The sequence below is a fragment of the Mauremys mutica genome, chromosome 21 (genome assembly GCF_020497125.1).
Source record: "Mauremys mutica isolate MM-2020 ecotype Southern chromosome 21, ASM2049712v1, whole genome shotgun sequence".
Taxonomy (NCBI): domain Eukaryota; kingdom Metazoa; phylum Chordata; order Testudines; family Geoemydidae; genus Mauremys; species Mauremys mutica.
Genome location: NC_059092.1, coordinates 8,090,110 through 8,116,357, shown reverse-complemented (window position 1 = coordinate 8,116,357; position 26,248 = coordinate 8,090,110). Strand labels below are relative to the sequence as shown.

The following is a 26,248-nucleotide window of genomic DNA, read 5'->3' as shown; positions in this document are numbered from 1 at the left end:
GCGTGGAGAAAACTTACTCGGTCCAGTCATGGGCGTGGAGATAAATCCACCAACAGAAGAGAATTTAAAAACAAACAGAAAACAGCCACCAAAACCCTCACAATTGTTCTGAGTCTCGGCTCAGTTCAGATCAGCTCCACTGATATACAAGTCAGATCGAATGTTTATTTTGCCTTTACAAAAGGTCACAAGAAGATTTTTAAAAAAAAAACATACATAGTAAACAAAAAGGCAATGCACAGAATGACAGCTTCCAAACGTAAACTCTTTGACAAAGACAAAGCCTTCCTTTGGGGGTCCGTTCCCTCTGGGTCCTCCCGTTCACCCCACCTCCCACCCCAGCTGTGGATCTGTACATTCCACAGCTGGAGCAGAACAAACCCCGTTCTCCTCCTCGTTTTTATCATTTTGCTGATGTGATTTAGCCGCACCCATGAGAGTCATGGTAAATGTTGGAGAATTAATGGGGAACTGGTCAAATTTCACAAGGTGGTGGGTGGAGGATGCAGGAGTAAATACTGCTTTTCCTGAGTAAGAATTATACTTCAAAATCTTTGGCTGAAAGGCGTTAGAGAAGCATCAAAGGCTTTACAAACACCAGTTATGTCACACAATGCCTCTACTACAAATAGGGAAACCCAGACACAAACAGGTTAAGTGACTTGCCCAAGGCCAGATACCAAGACAGTGGCAGCATTAGGAGTCCAGACTTCTCAGACTGTGCTATAACTCACAATCCTTCCCACCTGATCTCCCCCTTACAGTTACTGCACCCATTTGGTAATACACACAAAAGGAAACAAGCAAAACAATGTTAGAACAATAAATCCCCATGGAACCCTGCTCTGGCAGTATGAGGGTGACACACTGAAATTACAGGAACGTGTCAGTGTGAGGAACCCAACAATCAGCTCAAATGATTATAGAATGTGTGATCAGGAATTGTAGAGACATACCAAATTGCTTTCAAAATACTTCTGAGCTGATGAGATTCCTCTGTTGAGCAGGCCTTATCAATGGGACTGCATTACATTCTTTTTACATGCCTGTACAGCTAAGGATAACACAGTTTATTATCATTTAATAGAAAAATGCAATTTCTATTCACCACGCATTAATATTTCCAGTGCTTGCCTTAACTTATAGGCGTCACTTCATTATCTCGCCAGAAATCAGAGGAGGAAATTGACGTCCTGGTTTGAGGTAGGTGGTATTTGCATTTTCTTTATATGAACTCTGACTCAAAACCTCATCCTGGCTCAGGGAGTTTTTAGTCATCAAGAGATTTCTCTCCAAAGTTATCGGTCTTTCCTGGAACAGGGTGGAGGGCAGAGCTGGGAAACTACATAGCAGTCGGATGGTGTCAACGAAAGACACTGAGTCTTAGCCAAAAGGCCACATCCTTTGCTAATGCAAAGTAGCTCTGTTGAAGGAGATTGACCCAAAAGATGAATCATAGAATATCAGGGTTGGAAGGGACCTCAGGCGATCATTTTGTCCAACCCCCTGCTCAAAGTAGAACCAATCCCCCACTAAATCCCCAAATGGCCCCCTCAAGGATTGAACTCACAACCCTGGGTTTAACAGGGCAAACCACTGAGCTATCCCTCTCTCTAACATGAAGGAGAGGGTGCCTTTTGAAGTTCTTGGGAGATCCCACAGGAGGATGGACTCTCTGTGCCTGACCAGGGACTTGAACCCTCAGATTAAAAGTCTGATGCGCTACCAACTGAAATAGCCAGGCAAATTTGAGGAATTAGCCTTTTAAATGAAGGCAGAAGGGATTCATTCTACCAGTGGTGGTACCCTGGGAAAATCTGGGGTTCTAGTTTAACAAAATTCAAAACTTCTGGGGCTGGATCCTCAGCTGGCATACATCAGCGTAGCCCCACTGAAGTTGCTGGTCACGTCCATTGCACTTCACCGATTTATACCAGCTGAGGAGCTAGAACTTGGGGGCACGATTTTCCCTTGGCCCTGCCCAAAAATGTGAGTCCTAGCCTCTGTTTTGTTTAGAAGCTGGGTGGGAATTATTTACAAAGCAGATTCTTTATGCTTTGTAAATAGGCCTCAGGTTGGGTTTTTGATTGTTTGTATTTTTAATTGACTATTCCTCAAACAAAAATGGCTCCCAGGGCAAAACTTCTCCATGTAAATGTTCTCTGAAGTGTCATGGAAGACAAAACACCCCCATGTTCTCCTATCGCTAAGCCAAGGCTCTTGCTCTGCTGCAAGAATCTCTGCAACCACCCACAAGGGCCTTTGATTGTCTCCAGAGCAGGGCTCGCAGCCGCGTTAAGTGACGTAGCCTCAGACTGGAAACTATACAGGGACAAGAGCTGTGCCCTGAGATTTGCACCATCAGCAGAAGCATCAAGGAAATCCTGTTTCCACCTGAGAGCAGAGCTATTTCTCAGATTCAGAGAGAGCTCCCTTTTTCACCTACAAATGGTAGTTTTGCATGTACGACAGTTGAGTTCCCCAGGGACATACTCACATGGCCAGGAGAGAGGCAACTGTAGGACCTCATGGAGAGACCCGGACACTCCATGGAAATGCCACACAGTCAGGGAGGTGCCTCAGAGTCATGAGCATGTGACGCCCAGGGAAAAATCAGATCTGGATATTCTAGTCCCAGGCTGAGCTCAGGAGGGCTGGACTCAGAAAAGGAGGAACGCGCAGCTGGGATTCTGACTGCACTAAATGTCAACTTGAGTGAGTTGTTCCTCAGTTTCAAACCAAACTCTGTTACAAAAGCCCACTTCTTGCTGCTATGTTTGAAATTACCCCTTTGCCCCTCTCCACGCTACGTTTGAAAAGACAAGCCCAGCTCTGCTCCTCCGGCAGCGGCTTACACTCCCTCTGCAACTTCAGTGTGACCCCACAAAAGGGCAATAAGAGAGTTTTCCTTCCGCGGTTTTGCCTCCATGTTCTTCCTCTGGGAACTGGCAGCTGTAAGAATCTTCGACCAGGCGGCAGGCAGGCGGCAGCAGAGGGCTGGGATGATCAGGCTCTGTAGGGAGCACACCCAGGGAACAAGCAGACGTTAGGTTTGCGGTTGTAAGGAACAATGCCGTGCACGGGGGAAGCAGCGTTTCACGGGTGTCTGACAGGTGCACCAGATAGGGTGATGAATGAGCCCACTCTTGCTGTCCACCCGGAGATGTTAGGGTATCGTATCGCATCAGAGCTTGGAATAAGCCCAGGTGAGGCCCGCAAATATCTCAAGTGCTGCAACCCACATGGAAAATATATACTGTGCGCTATACACCTCAATACAATGGCTAATGCCTCCTGTTTTGGAGTGTCTGCCAGAAAGTAAGTTGCTTAGGGGACCTTCATGATAGGCAGGGGCGGCTCTAGGCATTTTGCCGCCCCAAGCACGGTAGGCAGGCTGCCTTTGGCGGCTGCCTGGAGGGTCCGCTGGTCCCGCGGCTTCGGCGGACCTCCCGCAGGCAAGCCACTGAAGGCAGCCTGCCTGCCGCCCTCGCGGCGACCGGCAGAGTGCCCCCAGTGGCTTGCCACCCCAAGCACGCGCTTGGCGTACTGGTGCCTGGAGCCGCACTGATGATAGGCCCTCAGCCTGGGATTGCCTCATTTCTGCCTTCAAGTGGATGGCTCATGAGTCTGAAAGGACATGACTGGATCATTGTCCATAACACTGGGACAGATTCTCATTGACGCTAAGAGTGCGTCTACACTGTGGAAAAACCCTTCATGGCAGTGAGTCAGAGCCTGGGCGAAAAATAGCAGTGTGTACATTCGGGCTCTGATTCGCTCCCCCAACACCGGGTTTCAGAGCCCCCACACTGCTATGGTGAGCCCCGCGAGTCAGTCAGTGGACCTGGGCTCTGAGACTCGCTGCCAAGGGGCTTTTTTCACAGTGTAGACATACCTTAAAGCCCCTTTGCACTGCTCAGGCAGCGTGTGAATGTATTTACCTCCACTTACCAGCACTTAACCTACAGCACTGTCTAGTCCCTTAGTGCAAACGGAAATCTGACCCTCGGTGTTGGGAGGGGCCTGTTATAGATTAAGCCCAACTACGGCTCAAGCTTCTGAACGACGTTATACTTTTAGAAGAACTGGCGGTATAACCTTTGCGTGTCCATTCCTCGCACACTCACAGTCTCTGCAGGCAGCAAATACTTGTGCACACAGCATAGACACACAAAACCCGCCCTCCGCCCCCCGGTTGCTGCTGTGTAAGCAAACTGGGAAACGGTGCCTATACGTCCAGAGTGTCTGCTTCGTGACACACATCACATCTGTATCTACACGGTCCCCATGCAGCTCTCTGTCCTAAGCATATTTACCTTTGCAATATTCCTCTGAGGATGGGATGGGGAGACAAATGCACAGATAGGTTTAGGTTTCCATTGTACTCGGAGGTGTGATTTGCAGCCCAGGTAGGCACACTCATGCTAACTTTAATCTAACTAGCATAGCTGAAAATAGCAACGAAGACTTGACAGCATGAGCTAGCAATGTGAGTACATATCCACTGTCTCAAGTGGGTTTGCAGAGCCGGCGCTGAAGCCTGTACTGCCACCTCGACTGCTATTTTAAGCCTTGCTAGCTAGAGTAAGGATAGTGTGAGTGTGCTGACCTAAGCTGCAATCACATCTCTGACTGCAGTGTAGATATAAAAACTGAAGTGGCTTACCCAAGGTCACATTAGATGGCAATGTAGGGTGACCAGATGTCCTGATTTTATAGGGACAGTCTCAATTTTGGGGTCTTTTTCTTATATAGGCTCCTATTACCCCTCACCCCGTCCCAATTTTTCACATTTGCTGTCTGGTCAACCTACATCAATGGTGGAGCAGGGAACTGACCCAAATCTACCAAGTTTACAGAGCCTTAACCACTGACCCATGCCTTCCTCCCTTCAGTTACCATGGAATAGTCCATACAGATGCACTGACCTTCAACGATGTGGAGTTTCTCTTTCTTCAGTGTCCATAAGCAAAGGTGCAGGAAGAAAGTCATCAGGATGAGAATGAATACACCCAGTGCAGTCAATATCGCCAGGATGGTGGTGTACTTGGAATCTGATGAGATGAGGGGATGAAATGAAATACATGACCACAGATAACCTGACCACAGCCCAGCCCTGTGCTACAGTGAAGCCAATGCTTCCAAGGAAATGAGGGAGAAGTATGTTAATCCATGCCTGAGTCAGATGAGGAATTGTGAAACTAGGAAAGAGAAAACCATAGTCCAGGTTATTAATCACAAAGGTCAGAACTGGCCTGGGATCATGTGTGCAGGAGATCATTGTTCGTGGATAGCATGCGCGATCTCTGCATTGCTTAAACATGGATAGCATACATGATCTCTGCATTGCTTAAACACGGATAGCATACATGATCTCTGCATTGCTTAAACACGGATAGCATACATGATCTCTGCATTGCTTAAACACAGATAGCATTCATGATCTCTGCATTGCTTAAACACGGATAGCATGCGCGATCTCTGCATTGCTTAAACACGAGTATCCACCTCTCTCTGTGTTGTAACGAGGACCTAATATGTCTAGGCACTATCTTTTCACCCATTTACCTTTTACTTCAATGGAGTGTCACATGGTACAAATCAAACCCAGCCCAGGATTTCCCTGAAGCAACACAACACACAATGGACCAAATGTTTACCCTTACTGCAGCTCCAGTGACCTGGCCCAGTAGAAATAAAGATATCTGCATACAAAGGGCCCTGCTGAGTTCCCTCAACTCCAATGATCTCTGAGCCCAATTCAGGGCCCCATCAGAGATGCTTGGTACCTGTCAGGATGGGGCCCAATATTTTTTTTTTCCATCAGTAACTTGAGTTTCCAGGTTCTGCTGCTAATTGACACCTGGCTGAGTGGGACTGACAACTGGCACATGGTGGGGGAGTCAGAGACAGAAGAAAATTTAAATGTGGGTGATTAACTGCTAAATTGTGTCTCTCGAGAAAGCCCTGTTAAAGAGCAGCAGATGCCAGATGGAAAACTCTGATAATCTGTTTGCTAAGGAACAGTTCTATTACCACCCCTACATTTCTCCTCTGGACCCTTTGATGCTGGTTATTATTATTAGCAATGTTTCATGATGTTCAAATCTGCGCTTCTCAGCAATTCATGCTGCTTCATAAATACCACAGGGAACTCAAGGGTTATTTCTTCCATGCCAAGCAACCATGATGGCACAAACCCAGGATCGTGCCTTTGCCTGGGGATCTTAAACGCCTTGAGGAAAGGAAGAGTCTGAAGTAAATGATCTGCCATCCGGGACATACCTTGCTGCTCAACTGGGGTCACAGCTCCGAAGATGCCACATTCCACATTATGGGTACGATTTCCTGGCCTGATTGTTCGTAATCCAGAACTCTCACAGCTGAGAAAAAGGGAAAGCATTGTTAAGAAGATCTCTCTCTGTTTCTGTCCCCCGCTTCCTCCTTCTCTCCCACTCCGCCTGTCTCTCTTTCCTCTATTTTTTATTCGTTTAGCGCACAGCTGGCCAAATTATGGCTGCCCCCACTGGATACACTGGACCAGTTCTGCTGAGAAGCTTGTTAAGATTCAATCCCACCCAGACCCAGTTTCAAACTGTTTCCACACTTGTGTCAATTTGTGGCTTTGACCTGAAAGTAGGTGAAAAACATTGGGTTTTTTTGTTTCACCGAGCTTCACTTTAAGATTTGTTGGGTACAAAACCAAAGAAAAGATTCATGTGATATCCTGCCAAGCAAAAACACCTGTAATAGTAACCCAGCAAACTCTTGGATAATTAATTGCTGTGGCTTTAATATTTTACAAAAATTTAAAATCTGCCACTTGAGGTGTGTATCATGAACATTGCCAAAGAAGAGTTCGATCCATAAATACGTACTTAGTCCAAGGCCTGCAACAGCTGTTCAGAGTGTCAGAATAGGTTCCAGTTTTACAGGGTTCACAGGTGAATTTGAAGTGATCGGTGCCTAGGAGAGAAAAGAAAGGGGATTGCTTCTGGGCAGCAGTATTGCTCCATAAGAAGACAAGTATGTCCTGTTTTCAAGTATTTGAGAGTAAACATGGAGAATGGAGAGAAGAGCTAATAACTGATGACATCCAGAAAGGGAGGGGTTTAATGTCTATTTTGTTTCAGTCTTCACTAAAAAGGTTAATGGAGATCAGATACTCAACACAATTAATATTAACAACAACGGGGAAGGAATGCAAGTCAAAATAGGGAAAGAACCGGTAAAATGTTTACGTAAATTAGATGTATTCAAGTTGGCAGGACCTGATGAAGTTCGTCCTAGGTTATTTAAAGAACTAACTGAAGCAATCTCAGAACCATTAGCCATTATCTCTGAAAACTCCTGGAGAGCAGGCGAGCTGCAATTTGAGTCCACATCTTCTAGGTCTCAGGCCAGTGCCTCAACCACACCACCACCCTATCTCCCCATTTTTAAACTATGACTCACTGGTAAATTAAAACCTGCTATTCCAACTTCTTCTCATCTATTCTGGTTTTTCAGTTCCCTTTTCATTTCCCTTCTTTGAATATTCGCTGTTAGGCCCCAGAACTGTGCAAAATATTAGCAATTAGATTTGAAACCTGGTACTTCGTGAAATTGGATCAATTTAATGACCCCCTCCCCACCCCACCTCCAACCCTATGCATTTGGTTGGTTTGCACTCAGAAAGAGGACTCTTTTGGAGTGAAACCTGGCTTAATTTTCACTCTGTCCATCCATCATTTATATTACGCTCCTCAATGTAATTTCTGAACACACAAAGATGATCTTATCTATAGAGTAAAATACTAGAGAAGAATCCTGTGGCACCTTATAGACTAACAGACGTTTTGCAGCATGAGCTTTCGTGGGTGAATACCCACTTCTTCAGATGCAAGTCTTCTTGCATCCGAAGAAGTGGGTATTCACCCACGAAAGCTCATGCTGCAAAACGTCTGTTAGTCTATAAGGTGCCACAGGATTCTTTGCTGCTTATACTAGAGAAGAGTTTTTGCAGTGAAATGTGAAGAATTTTGACATTTTGCCTGTTTGGCTGCAAAAAACACATCTTTTGAGGTAACATTTTCACAACTCCCCTGCCACCACCATCATTTTAGAGCTGCAAAATAGCCAAGAAAGAGCTAGCAAATGTTTGTTTTTTCAGGATCTGAACTGTTTTCTTCATGATGGGTGGCTTGCTGAGCCGTCTTTTCCTTACCACCAGAAGGCTTCCAGAATGCACCCATGTAGAGAATGTATGTACAATGTCTGCTGACTGACATCCCTCCCCACCTTTATGGAGCTCAACTTGGCAGACTCATTTGCGTTCCTATAGTTACCTGATTTGTTCAGCTCCGTCCCCGCCTCGCACTGAGGGAGTGGACTGCAGATCGTACATGGAAGATTACTACACTGGTACCCAGGACTACACTTACAGGTCGGTTTCAGGATGTCCGGGCACGGATCCGAAAGGCCGCGTGTCACTAGGAAAGCAAAGAGTTAGACTTGGTATAACAGAGACCAGAAACTGACTCTTGTTATTTAACCTGGGCATTACCGGGTGATGCTAGAGAACCTCCTTCTAGGCAGGAGTGTGCCTCTGGGAAGGATATATAGACATGGAGCCAAACACGCTCTCAGTTACGAGGGTGGAAATCCAGAAGGGCTCTGTTTCAGTAAGTGGGGTGGCACTGAGGTAAAATATGGAGAATCTGACCCACTGTGACTTTCCAGCACACTGGGATTCCTAGAGCCAAATATGTTGTCAGGGTGGGTGAACCCCAGGGCCAAAGATAGCGGCCAGAAGTCCGTGGCTGTCCCTACTGTTAATGGGAGAATGCAGCCATTAAGTCCCAGCATGCAATGCTTCATATTAAAAATGCAGGTAGTTGCAGCCCACTGGTACTTAATGGAAATTTCAGGTGATGGGTGCTGAGTGACCAAAGGGAGCACCGCACAGGAACGGGCTCTGCATTCGGCCCTCGGGCTTCCTGTCTGTTGGCAATGCCCTACGTAGTCGGGCGAAGTCCCTGTGTCAGAGGGCTGCACACAGGATTCCAGACCACCAGTGCCACGGTTCTCATTCCCTGCCCCTCCCTGGCAATTCAGACATTTGCTTCCAAAATAAATTGAGATAGCGTCAAAACCAGAGAGCCGACCCTCTCCCGCTTCCAGATCAGGAGAAGCTCAGCTCCAAACCTAGATCTGAACTCTGCAAGTCATGCCCATCTCTAATTTCTGACACCCTTTAAAAAAAACAGAACAGCAACGTGAATGGTGAGAGACTCCGGTGGTCATGAAAATGAAGGACTGATCACATTCGCTAGGGCCAGGGCTTGTGACACCAGGCCCAAGGGAGCTATTTAGAGGAAAGAGAATTGCATGTTTTCCCAGCAGCTGGGTAACATCAAGGGCAAGACAGAGAAAGTACAGATTAGTGCAAGCTCAAAGGTGTGACTGGCTGAGGCAGATGTTTGAGACGGGGAAAGTGGACGGAGATCCACTCACTCGCTTAAGTCTAGGGTGGGAGGGGATGGGGTACTTCACTGGGTGCGAGCATCAGACCTTTACACTTGTCCAGAATCTGACGTCACCATCACATAATGCAACAAAACCCTTGTCTAGGCAGCAAAACTGCCTGTGAGAAAAATGGAACACCACAGCTGATAATGTTGCCATTTCTGTATGAGAACAGCATTTGCTGTTACACCATCCAGGGTAAAATTTACAATGGCTTCCAGTCCTCTTGGTTCCAAGCATCAGCTGATCAGCAGTTGCGGGGTCAGGAAGGTATATCCCTACTAGCTGCATATTGCACAATTAAAGCATCCAACATTGGCCGCTGTCATAGACATGATGCCAGACCAGAAGAACCTTAGATCTATGATGGTGTGGCAATTTATAGATATTAAAGGTAGAAGGGACCATTATGATCATCTGGTCTGACCTTCTGCATAAGACAGGCCATAGAACCTCACCCAGTAATTCCAGCATCAAGCCCATAACTTCTGAGTGAGCTACAGTATATCTTTTCGAAAGACATCCCATCCTGACTTCAAGACTGCAAGTGATGGAGAATCCACCACTTCCTAGTTGCATTCTTCCATGAACATCCTCAGACCTGCACACAGTTTGGAATGACCTTGAGCCTCTGGGCTTGGGTCCCTATTACCTTGCACCTTTGATTGTCATTTAGGCCCATGCAAAGCATTATGATTTAGTGGCATTTGACACCCACTTTCCAAGGCTGGGGGGGAATCCAGCTCTCCTCCTTTTGGTCCCACACATTAGAGCATTTCTAGCCCAAATGCAGAGGATGCGACTACCCTGCTGGCTGAGAGATCTGGCAGCGAATCCTAAGGAGAGCTGGGCGTGGCCCAACATGCTAGAAACAAACCACCCTTTGGCTTTGGGATGGTTCTGCGTCCAAAGCCAGATCCAGATTTTACAGCCTGCTCCTTCCTATTCCTGCAAAGAGACAACCCAAAACCAGCCCCTCACTGGTAACCTTTGGGTGCAGGCAGGTTAAAAAACAAGAACACAAATCCAGTCTGAATTTTGCAGCTCAGGCCCCTCTCTGATAACAAGAAGGGGGAAGCCCCAGCTTCTTCTTTCCTTTGTACTCACTGCTGCTCCTGTCACACTGAAATTTCCCTTCCCCATGTTTATTGATTCTATGGTCAACATGCAACATGGACAAGACAGAAGGAACCTTCCCTCACCCCCTTACCTGAGCTGCACTTGAGGCAGTTTGTAATACCCTCCTTGGTCACCACTTTGAATTCACCATCGGAGCACTCAGTCGCCAGAGCCAGCTCCACCCTCAGCCACAGGTCCACCAACAAAACCAAGCAGAGCCCCTGCCTGGGGAGACGGAGTCTTCTTTGCTCGGCCATATCTCAAGCTGCTCTCCCTGTGGGTGGCTTCAGCTCAGGTACCTCAGCTGGGCTTATTTCAGCTCTGCCTCTGCCAAGTGCCTCCTGTCTCTCTGCCGCTTTCTGAACTCAGAGAACTTTTTGTAGCGTGTGGCTACCGCCTACATGTGGTTTTCTTCCTCTACGCAGTTTCTGTTTTGAAGGGGAGGGGGCAGGGAGAAGATTGACATATTCTCGAGGCTTCATTATTTGAACGCAGTACAAACTAGCTGGAATTGCTACGAAGGACAGGGTTAAGAGGCCACTCACAAAGGAAATCAGTGAGGATGGAGCATCCTGGAAGCAGCAGGAGGGAATTTTCAAAGGGGTTTGTCTACACTTGTAAGTTAATTTGGATAAAAGAAGGATTTGAATGTTGAGCTATTCCGAAATCCCTCCTTGTGTAGACAACCCCGGGGAGTCCAGGTTTTCAACCTCCGTTGCATTCAGCGGTTGATGTTTTGGGGATCATCCAGACCAGTAAGAGGTTCTGTCACCGCCTGCCTGGTAACTTTCGGTGCCTTCGTGCTGTATTGCCGTGCTGTGTATGGCTCAGAGCCTTGACTCCAGTAGCCAGCCTATAAGCTTAAAGCTCTCACCCTGGGCTCCAACAGCCTAGTTCCTCCTTGAACGGTGACCTCAAAGGCCCTTCCGGTCCTGAGTCTCCCCAAATCCATTTACCAGGGGTCTTCACTACCAGACACTGGGATTTTACTCCAATGGTTTGTCACCCCCGAAGGAGTGAAATCTGCTCCCCAGTTTTCTGTTCACTTTGGGACACACGCACCATGCAGCACAACAGAGACCTGTCTGGGGTAAAACTAAACGAAAGGGTTATTTTAATAGAAAAACCCACCAATCCAAAGAGGAGCTAGTAAGGGGAAGCAAGCACATCCAAGTTATACAGAAAAGCAATGTAAAGACACAACCTCGGGTTTTACAATTATACATTAGATAAAAAATGCCTCTTCTAGTGCAAGTTACCTATTGCCTTTGCTCAGTTTCCCAGTGTGACCTTAGCCCAAAGTGAGGATCCAGTCTACACAGACAGCCCCCCACCTTTGAGACAGTCCCTCGGGTCTAGATACCCTTCACTTCAAACCCCTCTCCTTTTAACTGGCTTTGCAGATTTTTCCGAAAGAAAGAAAGAAAGAAAGAAAGAAAGAAAGAAAGAAAGAAAGAAAGAAAGAAAGAAAGAAAGAAAGAAAGAAAGAAAGAAAGACAAAGTGGGAGAAGTTCCTTCCTTTCTTAGTTTTCCAAAATTGGGATTTTCTTTTCAGTTTCAAGTTGTTTCAATATTTTCCCAATAACTTGAATGGTCCTTGACTGGTCTTTTTCTAGGTTGTACAGTGCTAGGTGCTTGGAGCTAGTCTTCTCTGGCTGACCACCTTCCTGCCTGGCTGAGCATTGCCCTGTTGTGAGGTGGAGCTGCAGGTAGCAGCACGAATTATGAGCACAGTTTTATCCCTACACAAATACATCAGTTCTCAACCACAGTCTGTCTATGCAGCTCATAAGGACCATCACATTCAGAACATGAAGAGCTTCACTAAAAGGCCTTACTTGACATTGTTTTACACATAATAGTATTGTATTCAACCAGTTGGCTCAATTATTTACTCTCTGGGGTGCAGACCCCCGGTTCTCCCTTTGGGGTGTCTGGACCCTGGCTGTCACTCCAGGGTAGCAGGGAGAGGGTAGCATACCAGGACAGATGGGCCCATTGGTCTGATCTGGGGTGAGGAGTGATACTGGGCTAGATGGACTCAGGGGTCTGATCTGGCCTATCATGTCTTGTGTCCCATCATTTAATTCCAATAGAGCTTGATGTCTCTCTGAACCCCAACATGGATTCTCTTGGGGAAAGTAACCCAAACTTTGGGTTCTCTCTCCCCTGCCACAAGGGAATCACTCATGTGTGAATCCCTCTGTATTATCCAGAGAATTTCTAGCTGCTCAGAGTCAGACACTCTCTGTGGCAATGGATCCCTCTCCCGGTTCTCTGGGCCCAGGCTGTCACCACTGCGCCATCCCTTCCTCCAGGCAGTGGCTAATCAGTAGATCCTACGGGTCTGTGGACCAGGCTCCCTGAGCCTGTGAAGTTCTATATTCATAGACTAAAGAGGGATGGAGGATTTATTGAATCACTCTTTTGACTAATATGTTTTTGGACTAGTCAGGTAGCTCTGACTTGGGAATGTATTTATTTATTGCAAAGAGAGATAGGCTACAAATCCCCAAGTTTGATAAATAAATGTAAATTCATTGAGCAAAGTTAAACCAAAACATTCTCAATATAGGAATTCCCCTCTGTTTCACAAAATCGCTAATTCATTATCATACCTGCTTCTAAGCTCACATAAAAGTGTCCAGAGACTTTCTAACCATTGCATTCCTAATCACTGCAGACCAAGCTCAATAATGCAGTTTGTGCTTAGCGTTACATCCATCTCCGAACTCTGGACTAGAAAATTCTTGAATTACTGTCCACTTCCTTAACCACCAACGGCCAGTCCTGAGCTGGTGCAAATCAGTGTCGCTCCAGTGAACTCAAGGAAGTTGAGTCCATTTACAATTGCTGAGGATCTGGCCCCAAAGTTGTAACTTTCAACACAGCAGCTGATCAGGGAAGTATCTGTGAGATGCTCTCTCTCTCTCTTAAAAAGTGCTCCGCTATATGGAGTGCTCCAGAGAAGCATGAAACAACTTTTTGTTTCAAAGATGGTGGAAGTTACCAGGGGGACAGCCAATTTAGACTTGATTATGACCAGCAGGGTGGAATTGGTTGTGAATCTGAAGGTGGAAGGCAATTTGGGGGAAAGTGATTATGAAATCTATTCAATTCTAGTTCATTCTAAGGAAAGGAGTGAGAACAGCAGAATATGGACAATGGACTTCAAAAAAGCAGACTTTAGCTAACAGACTACAAGTAGGTAAGGTCCCGTGGGAAGAAAATCTAAGGGAAAAAGGAGTTCAGGAGAGCTAGCAGTTTCTCAAGGAGATAATATTAAAGGCTTAACTACAAACTATCCCATTACAAAGGGAAGACAGGAAGAATAGTAAGAGGCCAATATGGCTCCAACAGGAGCTCTTTGAGGACCTGAATATCAAAAAGGAATTTAAAAAAAAAGTGGAAACATGGACAAATTGCAAAGGGGAAATGCAAAGAATAGCACACGTGTGTAGGAACAAAATCAGAAAGGCTAAGTCACAAAATGAGTTCTACCTAGTAAGGGACATAAAAGGCAATAAGAGGAGGGTCTTTAGGGGCAAGAGAAAAAAGAAGGACAGTGTAGGCACTCTACTTAGCCGGGAAGGAGAACTAATAGCTGATGGCATCAAGCAGGCTCAAGTGTTTAATGACTATTTTGCTTCAATCTTCACTAAAAAGGTTAATGGTGCCCAGATACTCAACACAATTAATATTAACAAAGGGGGAGGAACACAAGAGAAAATCGGGAAAGAACAGCTTATTTAGATTAGTTAGCCATATTTAGAGGTCAGCAGGACCTGATGAAATTCATCCTAAGGTATTCAAGGAACAAGCTGAAGCAATCTCAGAACCATTAGCCATTATCTTCAAGACATCCTGGAGGATGGGTGAGGATTGCAGAACAAACATAAAAAGAACGGGAGGACTTGTGGCACCTTAGAGACTAACAAATTTATCTGAGCATAAGCTTTCATGGGCTACAGCCCACTTCATCGGATGCAGCCCGCGAAAGCTCATGCTCAAATAAATGTGTTTGTCTCTAAGGTTCCACAAGTCCTCCTGTGCTTTTTGCGGATACAGACTAACACGGATGCTCCTCTGAGAACAAACATAGTACTTATCTTTAAAAGGGGAACAAAGAGGCCCCAGGGGATTATCGACCACTCAGCCTAACTTTGATATCTGGAAAGATACTAGCATAAGTTGTTAAACAATCAGTTTGTAAGCCCCAGAAGACAATAGGGTTATAAGGAATAGCCAGCATGGATCTGTCAAGAACAAATCATGCCAAACCAACCTCATTTCCATCTTTGCCAGGGTTACTGTCCTAGTAGATAGCTGGGAAGCAACGAACGTGATGTGTCTTGTGTTTAGTAAAGCTTTCGACCCAGTCCCACACAACGTTCTCATAAGCAAACTCGGGAACCGTGCTCTAGAAGATGAAATTACTATAAGGTGGATGCACAATTGTGAGGCCTCAGCTGGAACAGTGTCCAATTCTCGGTGCCAAAGATGCGGATAAGTTGGAGAGAGTCCATAGAAGAACAACAAAGATGATAAAAGGCTCAGAAAACCTGACCTACAAGGAAAGGTTAAAAAAACTGGACATGGTTAGTCTTGAGAAAAGAAGGGTGAGGGAGCAACGCAGGACGGTGATCAATTGTTCCCCATGTAGGTAGGTAGGACGAGACGTAAAGGGCTGCAGTAATCTGCAGCAAGGAAGATTTAGATTAGATATTAGGAGAAGCTTTCCAACCCTAAGGGTAGTTAAGCTCTGGCATCAGCTTCCAAGGGAGATTAGAGAACCCCCATCACTGGCAGTTTTTAAGAACAGGCTGGACAAACACCTGTCAGGGGTGGTCTAAGTTTATTAGGTCCTGCCTCAGCACAGGGACTGGGCTTGATGATGTCTGGAGGTCCTTTCCAGCCCCCCATTTCCAAAATTCTGTGTTCTACTCAGATGCCAGGGTGATGGACACGGCATGAAAACAGATACATTGGAGCAAAGTGTCTCCCTAGGATACTTATAGAGCCCCATCATCTCAGCACCTCACAGTCTTTCCTGTATTTATCCTTGCAACCCCACTGTGAGGTAGGGAAGCGCGATATCCCCATTTTACAGATGGGGAGCTGAGGTCCAGCGAGACTAAGGAAAAGAGACTTGCTCAGAATTACACAGGAAGTCTGTGGCAGAGCAGGGAATTGAACCTGTGTCTGGCCTCAACCACTGGCCCATCCGTCCTCTGCTACGAGCATTAATCTGAGCTGTCTCTTGAAGAACCACAGCTCTGCACCACCAGCCCAGGGAAGTCACAGCACACTCACCACTGGCCCACACAGTTTCGATTCCAAATGTTATGGGGAAGCATAAACATCTGCTTCCTTTCTCTCCCTCTGCCTTTCTCTTCCCACTGTAGCTTCTCTCTTGGGCTTTAGTGTCCTCTGTCTTGCACTTTGTGTGGTCACGTTATAAGTGCAAACAGTGGGTAAGGTGGCTGTAAAATGCTTTCCCCAGACAAGTGAGAGGAGAACTGTGAGGCAGTAGCATTTCACACCCACTGCTTTGCAGGGGTGTCGGTGACGACACCAACGTCAGGGCCCACGGGGGGGGGAGTTTGGTGTTAGTGAAAGGTGCCAGGTTGACAGCCCTCGAGACTGACTCTCTTCACCAGAGAGCAGACAAACGGCAGGGCAAACGCCCCAGGTGTACAGCAATGTGTTCTGAGACTCACTGATAGAGGTAATCTTTTGCCTCGCTGCTGTCACTGCAGAGAGGGAGTCAGCTGGGCCGTTGCCCTAAGTCGACATCATCATTTATTATTCCTGTTAGCACCAGAGCACCCAGCAGCCACAGAATCCCATTGTGCTCGGCGCTGCACAAACACAGAATAGAAACAGTCCCTGCCCTAGGGAGCCTACAATCTAAATAATATTCAGGGAAGTCCAATGGCCTGTCAGACAGACTAGTGGTCCCTTCTGGCCTTATAATCGATGAATCTATGAGTCTAGATGGGAGGCTAGAGTGTAGCTGGCTTGCTCAGCCTCCCTGGGTGTAGGGGAGAGGGTGGGGATTTCCTTTGTCCCCTAGTCCACCAAACAGAGTCAGCCACAATGCTTGCGCTACATGAGTGTAAGGACAGCTAGAGCCGAGCCGGGCACTCCACCTCCCACGGTGGGCACGGTGCATTGGGTGTGCGGCTGAAACCTCGGGTTGCTCTCTCCGGGGCATCTCTAGGATGCCGCGACCGGGGCAGCGGGTCTGTGCAAGTCTGCCGCCCCGCATGATCCCTTCAGCGAAGGCCCAGGGACACCCCAGCGAGGTGCTGTGCAAACATCGCCGCTTTCCTGATCCTCCAGGCACTGCACCGGTAGCCACAGAACCCTGCCCGAACGCCACCTCCAATGTACTTGGCGCTCACTCTAAAACCCGGGACGGATCATCTGGAGAGGGCTGAGGAGGGGGAGTCTCATCTTGGGTTGTTCCAAAGTCCTGGTCAGGAGCCTAGTGGGGATCAGAGCAGGGCTCAGTCGGTGCTACTCCCAAAGAAGGCATTTTGACTCCCGTGCCTCACGTCGGCACTCCCCCCTCTCCACGCCCTCCGAGAGCTGCAGTGGCTGCGATAACCCATCATTTAACTCTGTCTCCGTCACAGAGACGCACACACCCGCACTAACAACGCGCACCACTGCCGCCGCGCTGGGCAGGGTGCTCCCGAACACACACACACACACACACACACACACACACACACACACACACACACACACACACACACACACACACAGTCGATGCCACGCCAGCACTGGGAGCAGCGGCACCGTTGCCTTTTTGACTCAGCTCAGTGGCTGTTCAGTGGGGAAGCGAGCAGGGGCTGACCCCAGGCAGAGGCCCTGCCTTCCCCTTCCCTTGCAGCCATGAGCTGGGTCTCAGCCTGCATCTCTGGGCTTCCTCTTTGCCCGTTGCTCAGAAGGCGTCTCCAGCCACTGGGCAGGGGGCGAAGGCAAAGCTCTGTCACGGAAAGTAAAAGGTTTTCCTGCAAACCAGACGCCCTCATCCGTCCCAGCAGCGCGGCGCCCCTGGGAAGTGAAACTGACAGCAGCAGACTTCAAGAGGCAGCCTGTGGGCTGGATGTGAGTTCAAAGGCAGGCAGGCGCCCTAGCAACAAGCCACATCACCGGCAGCGCTGCGGGCTGACGTCAGCCATGGGCTTCACGCTGGGGAGTCACGTGTGGGTGAGGGGGGTGCGTGGGGAAAAGCCACAGAGAGGAGAGAACCTTTTCTGAGAGCCAGGATGAGTGGCTTTCTGCCGGCCTCCCAGCCGTGCCGCTGCGGCTTTGCTCTGCATTCCCAGAGCCTCTCTACCCACGCGGACACGCCGCTTAATAGTCCCTAGAGGAGCCCTGACGGCCGTTCTGACCCCAAGAGGTGCTGAGTCAAGGGGAAGTCCACTGGAGTTGCAAGTGCTCGACACCTCTGAGCGGCAGACCCTGGAAGCCACACAACAAGCCACTGTCCTTCTGGGTTAGATGGAATCCCTCCAGAGCTGCTTTGCAATCTGCCGGAGGGGCAGCAAGCTAGGCCAGATGCTCTTGTGGCTAAACCACAGAACTGGGAGTCAGGAGACATGGGCTCTAGTCCAAGTTCTGACACTGAGGTAAGGCACTGCACCTCTCTATGCCTCAGTTTCCCCAGGTCTCCAGGAGAACCAAACAGACAGGAACTAGGGAGGGGTTAAAGGTTGCCAGTTAAATTAGAACAGATCAGGACTTTCACTCAGACCAAAGATGGACCCTTGAACCATGTCTAGTTTGCCTATTTCTTATAACCACTCTTCTTCCCTGAGGGGTGAGCAGCACCCTGTCTCATTCTTCTCCTCAGTGCACTGAGGATTCCTCATCCCACAAGCTGAGCATGCAGGACATGGAACAGACCCAGGAGAGTTGGGGCTGTGTTTTCCTGCTAGCCTTAGAAGTAGCAGTGCAGGCTGTGACCTGACCCTGCAGAACAACAGTAGACTTGCAAAAACAGGATAGTATCGAATGCTACAGGAGATGAGAGACAGCCGGGCTGGGCACAGCAATAACTGCTGCAGCACATGCTGGCTAATGACTGGATTTGACCCCAAGTGCCGAGGTTCAACGGGTGCTCGCCTCCGGGGTTACAGGTCAGTCCGCTATAGATGCATAGATTTTAAAGTCCAAAGAAACCACAGCCCAGCGGTTCTCAGCCATTGACGTACCAGTCCCATGTCACTACAGAAACAAGCCTCAGGACTACTTCTCCCACCTAACAAGTCAAGTTCAGTCTTTGGATGCTGGGCCATGAATCTAATCTCTCACTGCAGCGCACCCTAGAGTCTTAATGTCATACACGGCTCCACGTAGGGACCTGATGGGTTTGAGGAGAAACGGTCTCAAATGAGAGAGGTGAGAAAGATGGCGAGCAGCTACGCGTGATGCACTGGGTGTGGCAGACCTAATCCAAGGTTGTGTTAATCACTGGGGCTTTATGGCCTTTTACATTCAAAATGGAAGTTTATCAATTCATGGTATCACCCATAATGCAGTTCAAAGGCAGGCAGGCACCCTAGCAACCTAGCACCCATAATGCAGTACCACCTTAGCGCCTGCCACACAGGTTCTCAACATACACAACACCTACCGAGGTCAGTAGGAATCATGGGTCTGAGCCAAAGCCCATTGAAATCAACAGGAGTCTTTTCCACGGACTCCAAGAGGCTTTGGAACACGCCCCACGTACACAAAGAGTTTGCAAGCCTGGGCCCTAATGCTGCGAACACGGAGAGGATTTCGCAGTGTTGCACGTTGGCAGCTTCCTAAAGAAAAACATGGTCCTGCTCTTTCCCAATGGAAACAGATTCACCGGTATGTTGCAAACACATGGTGTGCAGGGTTGCTAACTTGCCATTTTATCCCAAGTCTCATGATACTTGGCATGTTTTTTAATCATAGAATATCAGGGTTGGAAGGGCCCTCAGGAGGTATCTAGTCAAACCCCTGCTCAAAGCAGGACCAAGCCCCAGACAGATTTTTGCCCCAGATCCCTAAATGGCTCCCTCAAGGATTGAACTCACAACCCTGGGTTTAGCAGGCCAATGTTCTCGGTTCCAGGAGCCATGTGCCTTACATGAGAATTGCAGCTTTCAGTCAAAGAGGTGAGTGTTCTAGCCCTCCAGGCAGCTGTTAAGTAAAAAGAATCCAAAATGTGTCATTTAAAAAAAAAAACCCCTCATGATTTTTGCACCAATCTCATGATTTTTGCACGCTTGAGGCTGGCAATCCTGTATTTACACCAAATGCAGACCAAACCCATCGGTCCAATCTCTCACACACACACACACGTATACACTTAACACTGGGGAACTTCAGCTCGTCCAGACATTGCAGCCCCTGCGCGTCCCCAAATTCCTTGCTCCTAATTAGCACTTCTAGAAGCCGGCAGCCCCCTGGGAGAAAGCGCAGCCCCCAGGGGCACTCACAAACCATCTGCCGTTGTGCCAGGAAAGCAGAGACAACACGCCCAGCGGGGAGAACTCTTGGAATGATGGACCGGGGAGCAGAGCACCGATGGGCGGGAATGACAGGTGAGCTGAGCTGAAGAGCGGAGCGTGGCTGAGCGCTGCTGGCGCCTGAGGAGAATGAGATGGGGGAGGCAGAGAAGGGGGGTGGGTGTGTAGAGGAGAGGAAGAAGAGGAGAGAGCAGTGGGAGTTGCAGTCTAGGTCTGAGCCAGGAAACAGAGACCGGGCGGGTGTGGGAGGAAGCAATGAGGGGAGAAAGCTCCTGTAAAGCCCAGAGGAATGGCCGAGCTGGGGAGCGGAGCACAGGGGAAGTCGGGGGTGGTGCTTCAGGGCAGGTCTGCAGAGGGGACACCTGGCAGTGACAACACCTGTGGGACAGGTCTGAGATGGAGAGCAGCAGCTAGAGGGTCACAGGGGTTGCTGAACGGGCGCGATTGGACCCGGCCATTAACTATTTCCCTGCCACGCACCATTTTTGTCAACTTGTTTCCTTCTGATTTAGTCTCTTCATCGTGGTGGCAGGTTTTGCTTCAGGCGACGCCCTCAGGCGCCGATACCCTCCGGTAGTGGAACACGTACAAGAAAAGACCAATGATCAGCATCAGCACATCTGGACCTAAATCACAACAGTCAGCAGTGACCTTTCAGTGCCGGTATCTGGGTGTGAGATCGACGGGGCTTTTTTCAAAGTGTTCTTATTGATCTCAGAACTAATGACATTTCACCCTTCAGCATCCTGCTCTGGCCTCTTGCCTCGCTCCTGCCAGCCTGGGACAGCTGACAGTGTCACCGCATGCCAGCGAGGCTGCTTCTGACCCCACATGGTGCTGCCAAACACCCTCAAATCCCATTAACCCCCAAAGTGCCATTATCAGACAGTACCTAGGCCGGACCGTCAGGAGTCATAGGCTGGGTATATTCGGCAGCAGTCAAGGGGTTAAATAGGTCCTCATTTGATGGGGAATTAGCCATTGCACGCTAAGGATCTTAAAAATAAAATCTAGCCTTCCTTCATCACGAAATTATAAAGCAACAACAAGGAAGAGGGGAATACCTGGGACCAAATACTGGCTCTGCCGGTCTCCTTTCAGTAAGTCATGTCGGACCAGTTTCAAAGCCAGGTGACTAACATCAGGCACCGGGGCCTGATTTTCAGAGGCACTTGACCACTTGCAGTTCCCAGAGACGTCTCCTTTGCCTAAAGAGTAAAACCCAACAATTCCCAGACCAAGCCAAAGAAAGCAAGAGGAGCAGAGTTCTTAAAAGATGCCTATGGGATTTGAATGCCCAGCTCCTATTAAAATGAATGGGTGTCAGGGCACCCAAATCCCCTAATCAACTCTGAAAATTTCAACCAGGGCTTCTAATGCGCTGGCCTAATGCGCTGGTTCAGTTGCTATAGCATGCGCATGGCTCCGTTTCTATTCGTTTGATGTTGTTTTGCCCTGTCTTGCTAGAGATGGGGAGCCCTCTGGCTACTGCATGTCAGTAACTCCAGGGATGACGTGGTTTCTTCCACTTCTTTTCATGCAGAACTGGGGGGTGGGGTGGAAGCGCCACACGTACCCACTCACAGGGCAGATTATCCTTCTGATGTCTGCCCCACCCCACTCAGTTCTCTGAGAGTGGTATCTTTCCCAGCCATCCTTGCTCATGCTTCTTAAAGCCGCATATCTACAGGCTCAAGAAGTGGGGTTGACCTAAGGTTGAAGCAATGCATTGGGCTGTGTGGTTGGAAATAGACTAGAGAAGAACACACGTTATTAGGGCATCTTCTCCATCCTCCCTCAGAGCGGTGCTGGGACCTGTGAGGTGCTCCTAGCATTGGGGTGGATGTGGTACAGAATCCAAGATAAAATAATTAGATTAAATAAACAGATTGGGTGGATAGTCTTAGGAAAGCTGTTCTCTCTGCACCAATCTCTTATTCATTTGCATGCACATCACCAGACGCAGACCTTCACAGAAAACTTCTCACCTGGGGTCACCAGAACTACAAATTTGCTGAGGTGTTGAAATATTTTTTGTGCGTATCGGAAATAAGCGCAGCATGATTAGTTCCTGCAAATGGCACAGCTGACACCTAGTGTGGTTACACAGAAGAACACTAGGCTAGAAATGAACACCAGGTGGTAAAATTGTGACCATCATGGTAAAAATTGTGATGATGATGATGACTCATGATAACACACGAGAGAAGCATCTGTTCAAATTTGCTGAGGTGGAGATGTGTTCTGATTGTGACAGCGTACGATCAAAGAAGCAACCCTGGTACATTTCCTAGAAGTAGGTAAGGGGCGTGTTAAGTCACAAGTGATGCTCAGAAATGCTGAAGGACTAATAAACCTGGCTAGATTCAGTCACCAGGCAGCTGGCTTTGCCACACAGCTCTGCAAGAGCATCTTAGTGCCGATGCACAGAACCCCCTGGGAGTGTAATCTAAAGAGTCCCATACAGTTCTGCCCGGGTTCCTGATCCCCGATGCACAACACCCCCTGCCATTCCAGTCCCGGGGATCTTTCCACATCTGCACGCAGCTCTGCCATTGTGCCTCATTCCTGACCCGGTCCAGTTGCTAGTCCAGTTGTAGGCTTTGACACAACTCTACCGATCACGTCAATCCTGACCTGTTCTTCCAGTCCTGGGCCTCCTTCCGCTGCACTTCTGTTCCGACCTGCAACACATGCGATTCCAGCCTAGGCTTCTCCCACATAGACAACGCTGCAGGAGCAGATGAATTGTGTACAGCAATTTTATTCAAACCCTGGTGTCCGGTAGTAAAGAGCTGTTGCATTAGACAGCTTGAGTAAAATCCTGGTTCTATTAATGTGAATGGCCAAAATCCCTTTAATTTCAATGAAGCCAGGATTTCAACCCTACTTTCTTTCACAGGGCATGAAGCAGCTAGGAAATCCAAGTTAACTGGACCAGCCAACAAGAACAGGGTTGGCTGCTATTAAGGTCTCTCTCCAGCAAATGTATCTATCAAGAGGAGCAGGATATTAAACTGGAAGGGCCATTGACCAGTCTGGGAGAGTAAGTTTTATGTCCTGATGTCTGTTGATTTCTGCTGTGCTAAACTGATACAAGAAACAAACAACAAACCAATAAAAGAGAAAGGCCTCTGGGTCGTACCAATTTAGCACCGGTGAAACCAACGGTGGAATATCGCATCCAGTTGTGACCTCCCCACATTAAAAATGATGCTGAAAAATTGGAGACGTACAGAAAAGAGCCACACAAATTATTCAAAGGCTGGGAAAAAATGACTTACCCTAAGAGACGGAACTCAGCTCAATACACTTAGCTTGTCAAAAAGATGGAGAGGTGACTTAATTACAGTGTGCAAATACCTTCAGGGAGAGAAATACCGGGTACTAAAGGGCTTTAATTTAGCAGAAAAAGGCATAAGACTTGCCAATGATGGAGGTTAAAGCCCTACAAATTAGAAATGAGAGACACATTTTTTGCAGCGAGGGTGGAGAACCAATGGAACAAACTACCAAGGGAAGTGGTGGAATCTTCATATTTTGAAGTTGTCAGATCAAGACTAGATGCCTTTCTGGAAGCTGCGTTAGCCAGGCACGTTATTGGGCTCAACACAGGAATAACTGGGTGAAAATCTTGAGCCTGTGTCAAGCAGGAAGTCTCACGTCTGGCCTTGAAAGCTACTAATTTTACCCATATGATTTACCCACCCACTCTTTATCTTCAGTACTTATATGAGCCCCCATCACCATAGCACCTCACAATCTCAACACATTTATCTTTGCAACCCCCCTGTACTCTTATATCCATTTTATGGATGAGGAACTAAGGCAACAAGAGACCAAGTGACTTGCCTAAGGGCACGTGGAAAGTCTGTAGCAGAGCCAGGAACCGAACCCAGGTGTCGCAAGCCCCAGGCTAGCACCCAAACCATTGAACCATCCTCCCTCTTGCCACTAGTTTCCAGAGCTTCCCTACATCCCCCCTAGGATTCTGTCCTCCCTATTTGGCTTACAGCCGCTCCAGGAATAAGCCTGGTCTTTAGAGTTATTAATATTGTCCAAACTCCACGCTGCTGCTATGTCCTGCCACTTACCGACTTGAAGGGAGAACGCTTAACCTGCTGAAATTTAACAGAAGGATAGAGGGGTCCCTCTACTGGTGCTATTGGGAACTATCTATACTATAAACCTGAACATTTAAAGACACCCAATGAGCCAATGCTATAATACATAAGAATGTGAGCTAATAACCCTTTCTCCCTGCTTGTGTGCTAATCATAAAACTTGCACAGAATGTTTAAAAAATACCGAGATTGCCACTGATAGTTGAGTGAGCTAAAAGGGTTTTTAAATGTAAATATTGCAGCGTTGCGATTATGTTCAGATCTCCACTTTTTACCCCTCTTGGTTTTGGAGAAAATCTTGAAAAAGGGACTTGAATGTAAACCGAAAAGCTAAGAAACCAGAAGGCAATTTTTTAAAAATTGTTATTTTAAAAAAATCTCTTTACTTTTAAGCCAATCTCATCTTTAAATGTTTTGGGTTGGCCAGGCTGAACATTTCTTAGTTCCCTTCCACTTCATTGGGTGCATTTGCTAAACTGCAGGATGGCCTGGCTAAGTGAGTCAGACTTATAACCGGGTCAGAGGCTGCCCTCCGTTTGCCCAGAAGGGGAATTACTGTTTTATGGTACATTGGGGGAAATATGCCAGGCAGGACTGAAGTTTGCACTGGCAGAACGGTGCAGGGTATCCCAAACAAGGAATATAAGTGGGGTAGCTGCAGATCAGAATTGAGTGCACAGCCAGAACCATGTAAGGGCCCTGGAGTCCAGCAGTGATACCACAGGTCTTGAATAAGGAAGTTTGGCAGAGCGGTGCATGGGAAGTATGCAGAACACTTGCTTTGCCTGCACTATGGATTTCTTGGCAGTTTAAGACCTTCCTCCCTTTAAAACAATTAAAGCTGGAGGCTTTGCAAAGACACAGTTCCTCTTCTGTTGGGAGTGCTAACAAACCTCCAGCATGCTGTCATCCTCAGAGGTCTGCCTTAGCCCATAAACCTGGAGTCTCTTTCTGCTCGTTTGCATGTTCCAGCCACCAAGGTGTGAATCACCACACAGCTCACCCTTTCCACTGGAAAAACTCCTTTAAAGGATTTAAAAAAAAAAAGAGGGAGGGGAGAAACAACCTGCAACCTTTCCTGTTTGGCTCACCACATACCTCGGAAGTGAACAACTGGCAAGTCTGTCTTGGCCATTTGATGGGAGAGAGAATGCAGCAGATGAAAGGACCTGGGAGCAGCCATAACATCAGGTTCTTGTCATCCCAGATCCATGGAGCAAAGCCAGAGGAGCCAGTGAGAAAAGAGAACAACATTATGGCCAAATTTTCAAAAGAGTAACTAACAAATGCAGCATGAATGTTGAATATTACAGTCCAATATGCAGTCTGAAATTAGCTCTAAGGGACAGCTACCCCAGGTGCGCCTTGCTGACGCTGGTCATTCAGATATTTTAAAGAGACAGCCTGTAAGCCTGAGCAGATCTTTTTCAAGGTCTGAACACAGCAAAATACTAAGCATGGGCTTAATTATCAGCATATGAGTTGTCCTGTTGAGACCACTCAACCTACCAGGTGTGACGAAATGAGGCCCAAAAGAAAAAACGAAAAAACCTCAGGCAGGGAACAGAGTGCTGTAGATTGCTCTCCTTTAATGTAAGAAGTTCTTTGAGAACCTGAGTTACATGATTCTGCCTTTCTGATGTAAGCAATGGCCAACAATTAAAGTGAGGGAATGCCAGATTTGCATGGAACATAGGTAACTTTGGGAATTATTAGCAGTGTCTAGAGCTGGTTGAAAAACAAGAACATTTTTTTGGGAAAAATTTGACCCTGTTTTTCATTAAAAAAAAAATTAGAATTTTTTTGAGCAGTGCTGGTGACAGCCTTTGAAATGAGGGACAATTGAGAGGTTTCAGTGGGAGTGCTGGAGCGGAAAGTTAAGCGGACTTAAATACTTTGCTGGAAGGGGTCTGACCTGACTTCTTGTTTTACTTGTGAACCAAAGGCCTGGCTTCCAGAGGTATAAATCTCATTACTTAG

The 26,248-nt window shown here is 47.6% G+C and overlaps 1 protein-coding gene across 1 annotated transcript; it reads right to left on the bottom strand.

The window, feature by feature from the left end:
* Positions 1-210: 210 nt before the first annotated feature.
* On the bottom strand, positions 211-10,956 carry TNFRSF18 (TNF receptor superfamily member 18). Its single transcript, XM_044996405.1, has 6 exons — positions 10,718-10,956; positions 8,328-8,471; positions 6,879-6,966; positions 6,286-6,383; positions 4,929-5,054; positions 211-3,013 (listed from the first exon to the last, which is right to left on the bottom strand). The coding sequence occupies exons 1-6, from the start codon at positions 10,881-10,883 to the stop codon at positions 2,871-2,873; spliced, it is 765 nt and encodes a 254-aa protein (XP_044852340.1). The 5' UTR covers positions 10,884-10,956; the 3' UTR covers positions 211-2,870.
* Between the last annotated feature and the right edge of the window lie 15,292 nt (positions 10,957-26,248).

Bases quoted from the DNA above. Each gene is read 5' to 3' on its own strand.
- TNFRSF18 (XM_044996405.1), bottom strand. From the start codon at position 10,883: ATGGCCGAGCAAAGAAGACTCCGTCTCCCCAGGCAGGGGCTCTGCTTG. The intron at 6,967-8,327 runs GTAACTATAGGA...TTTCTCTCCTAG, and splicing joins GACGGAGCTGAACAAATCAG to GCACCGATCACTTCAAATTC. The intron at 3,014-4,928 runs GTCAGTGCATCT...TGCTCCCTACAG, and splicing joins GAAACTCCACATCGTTGAAG to AGCCTGATCATCCCAGCCCT.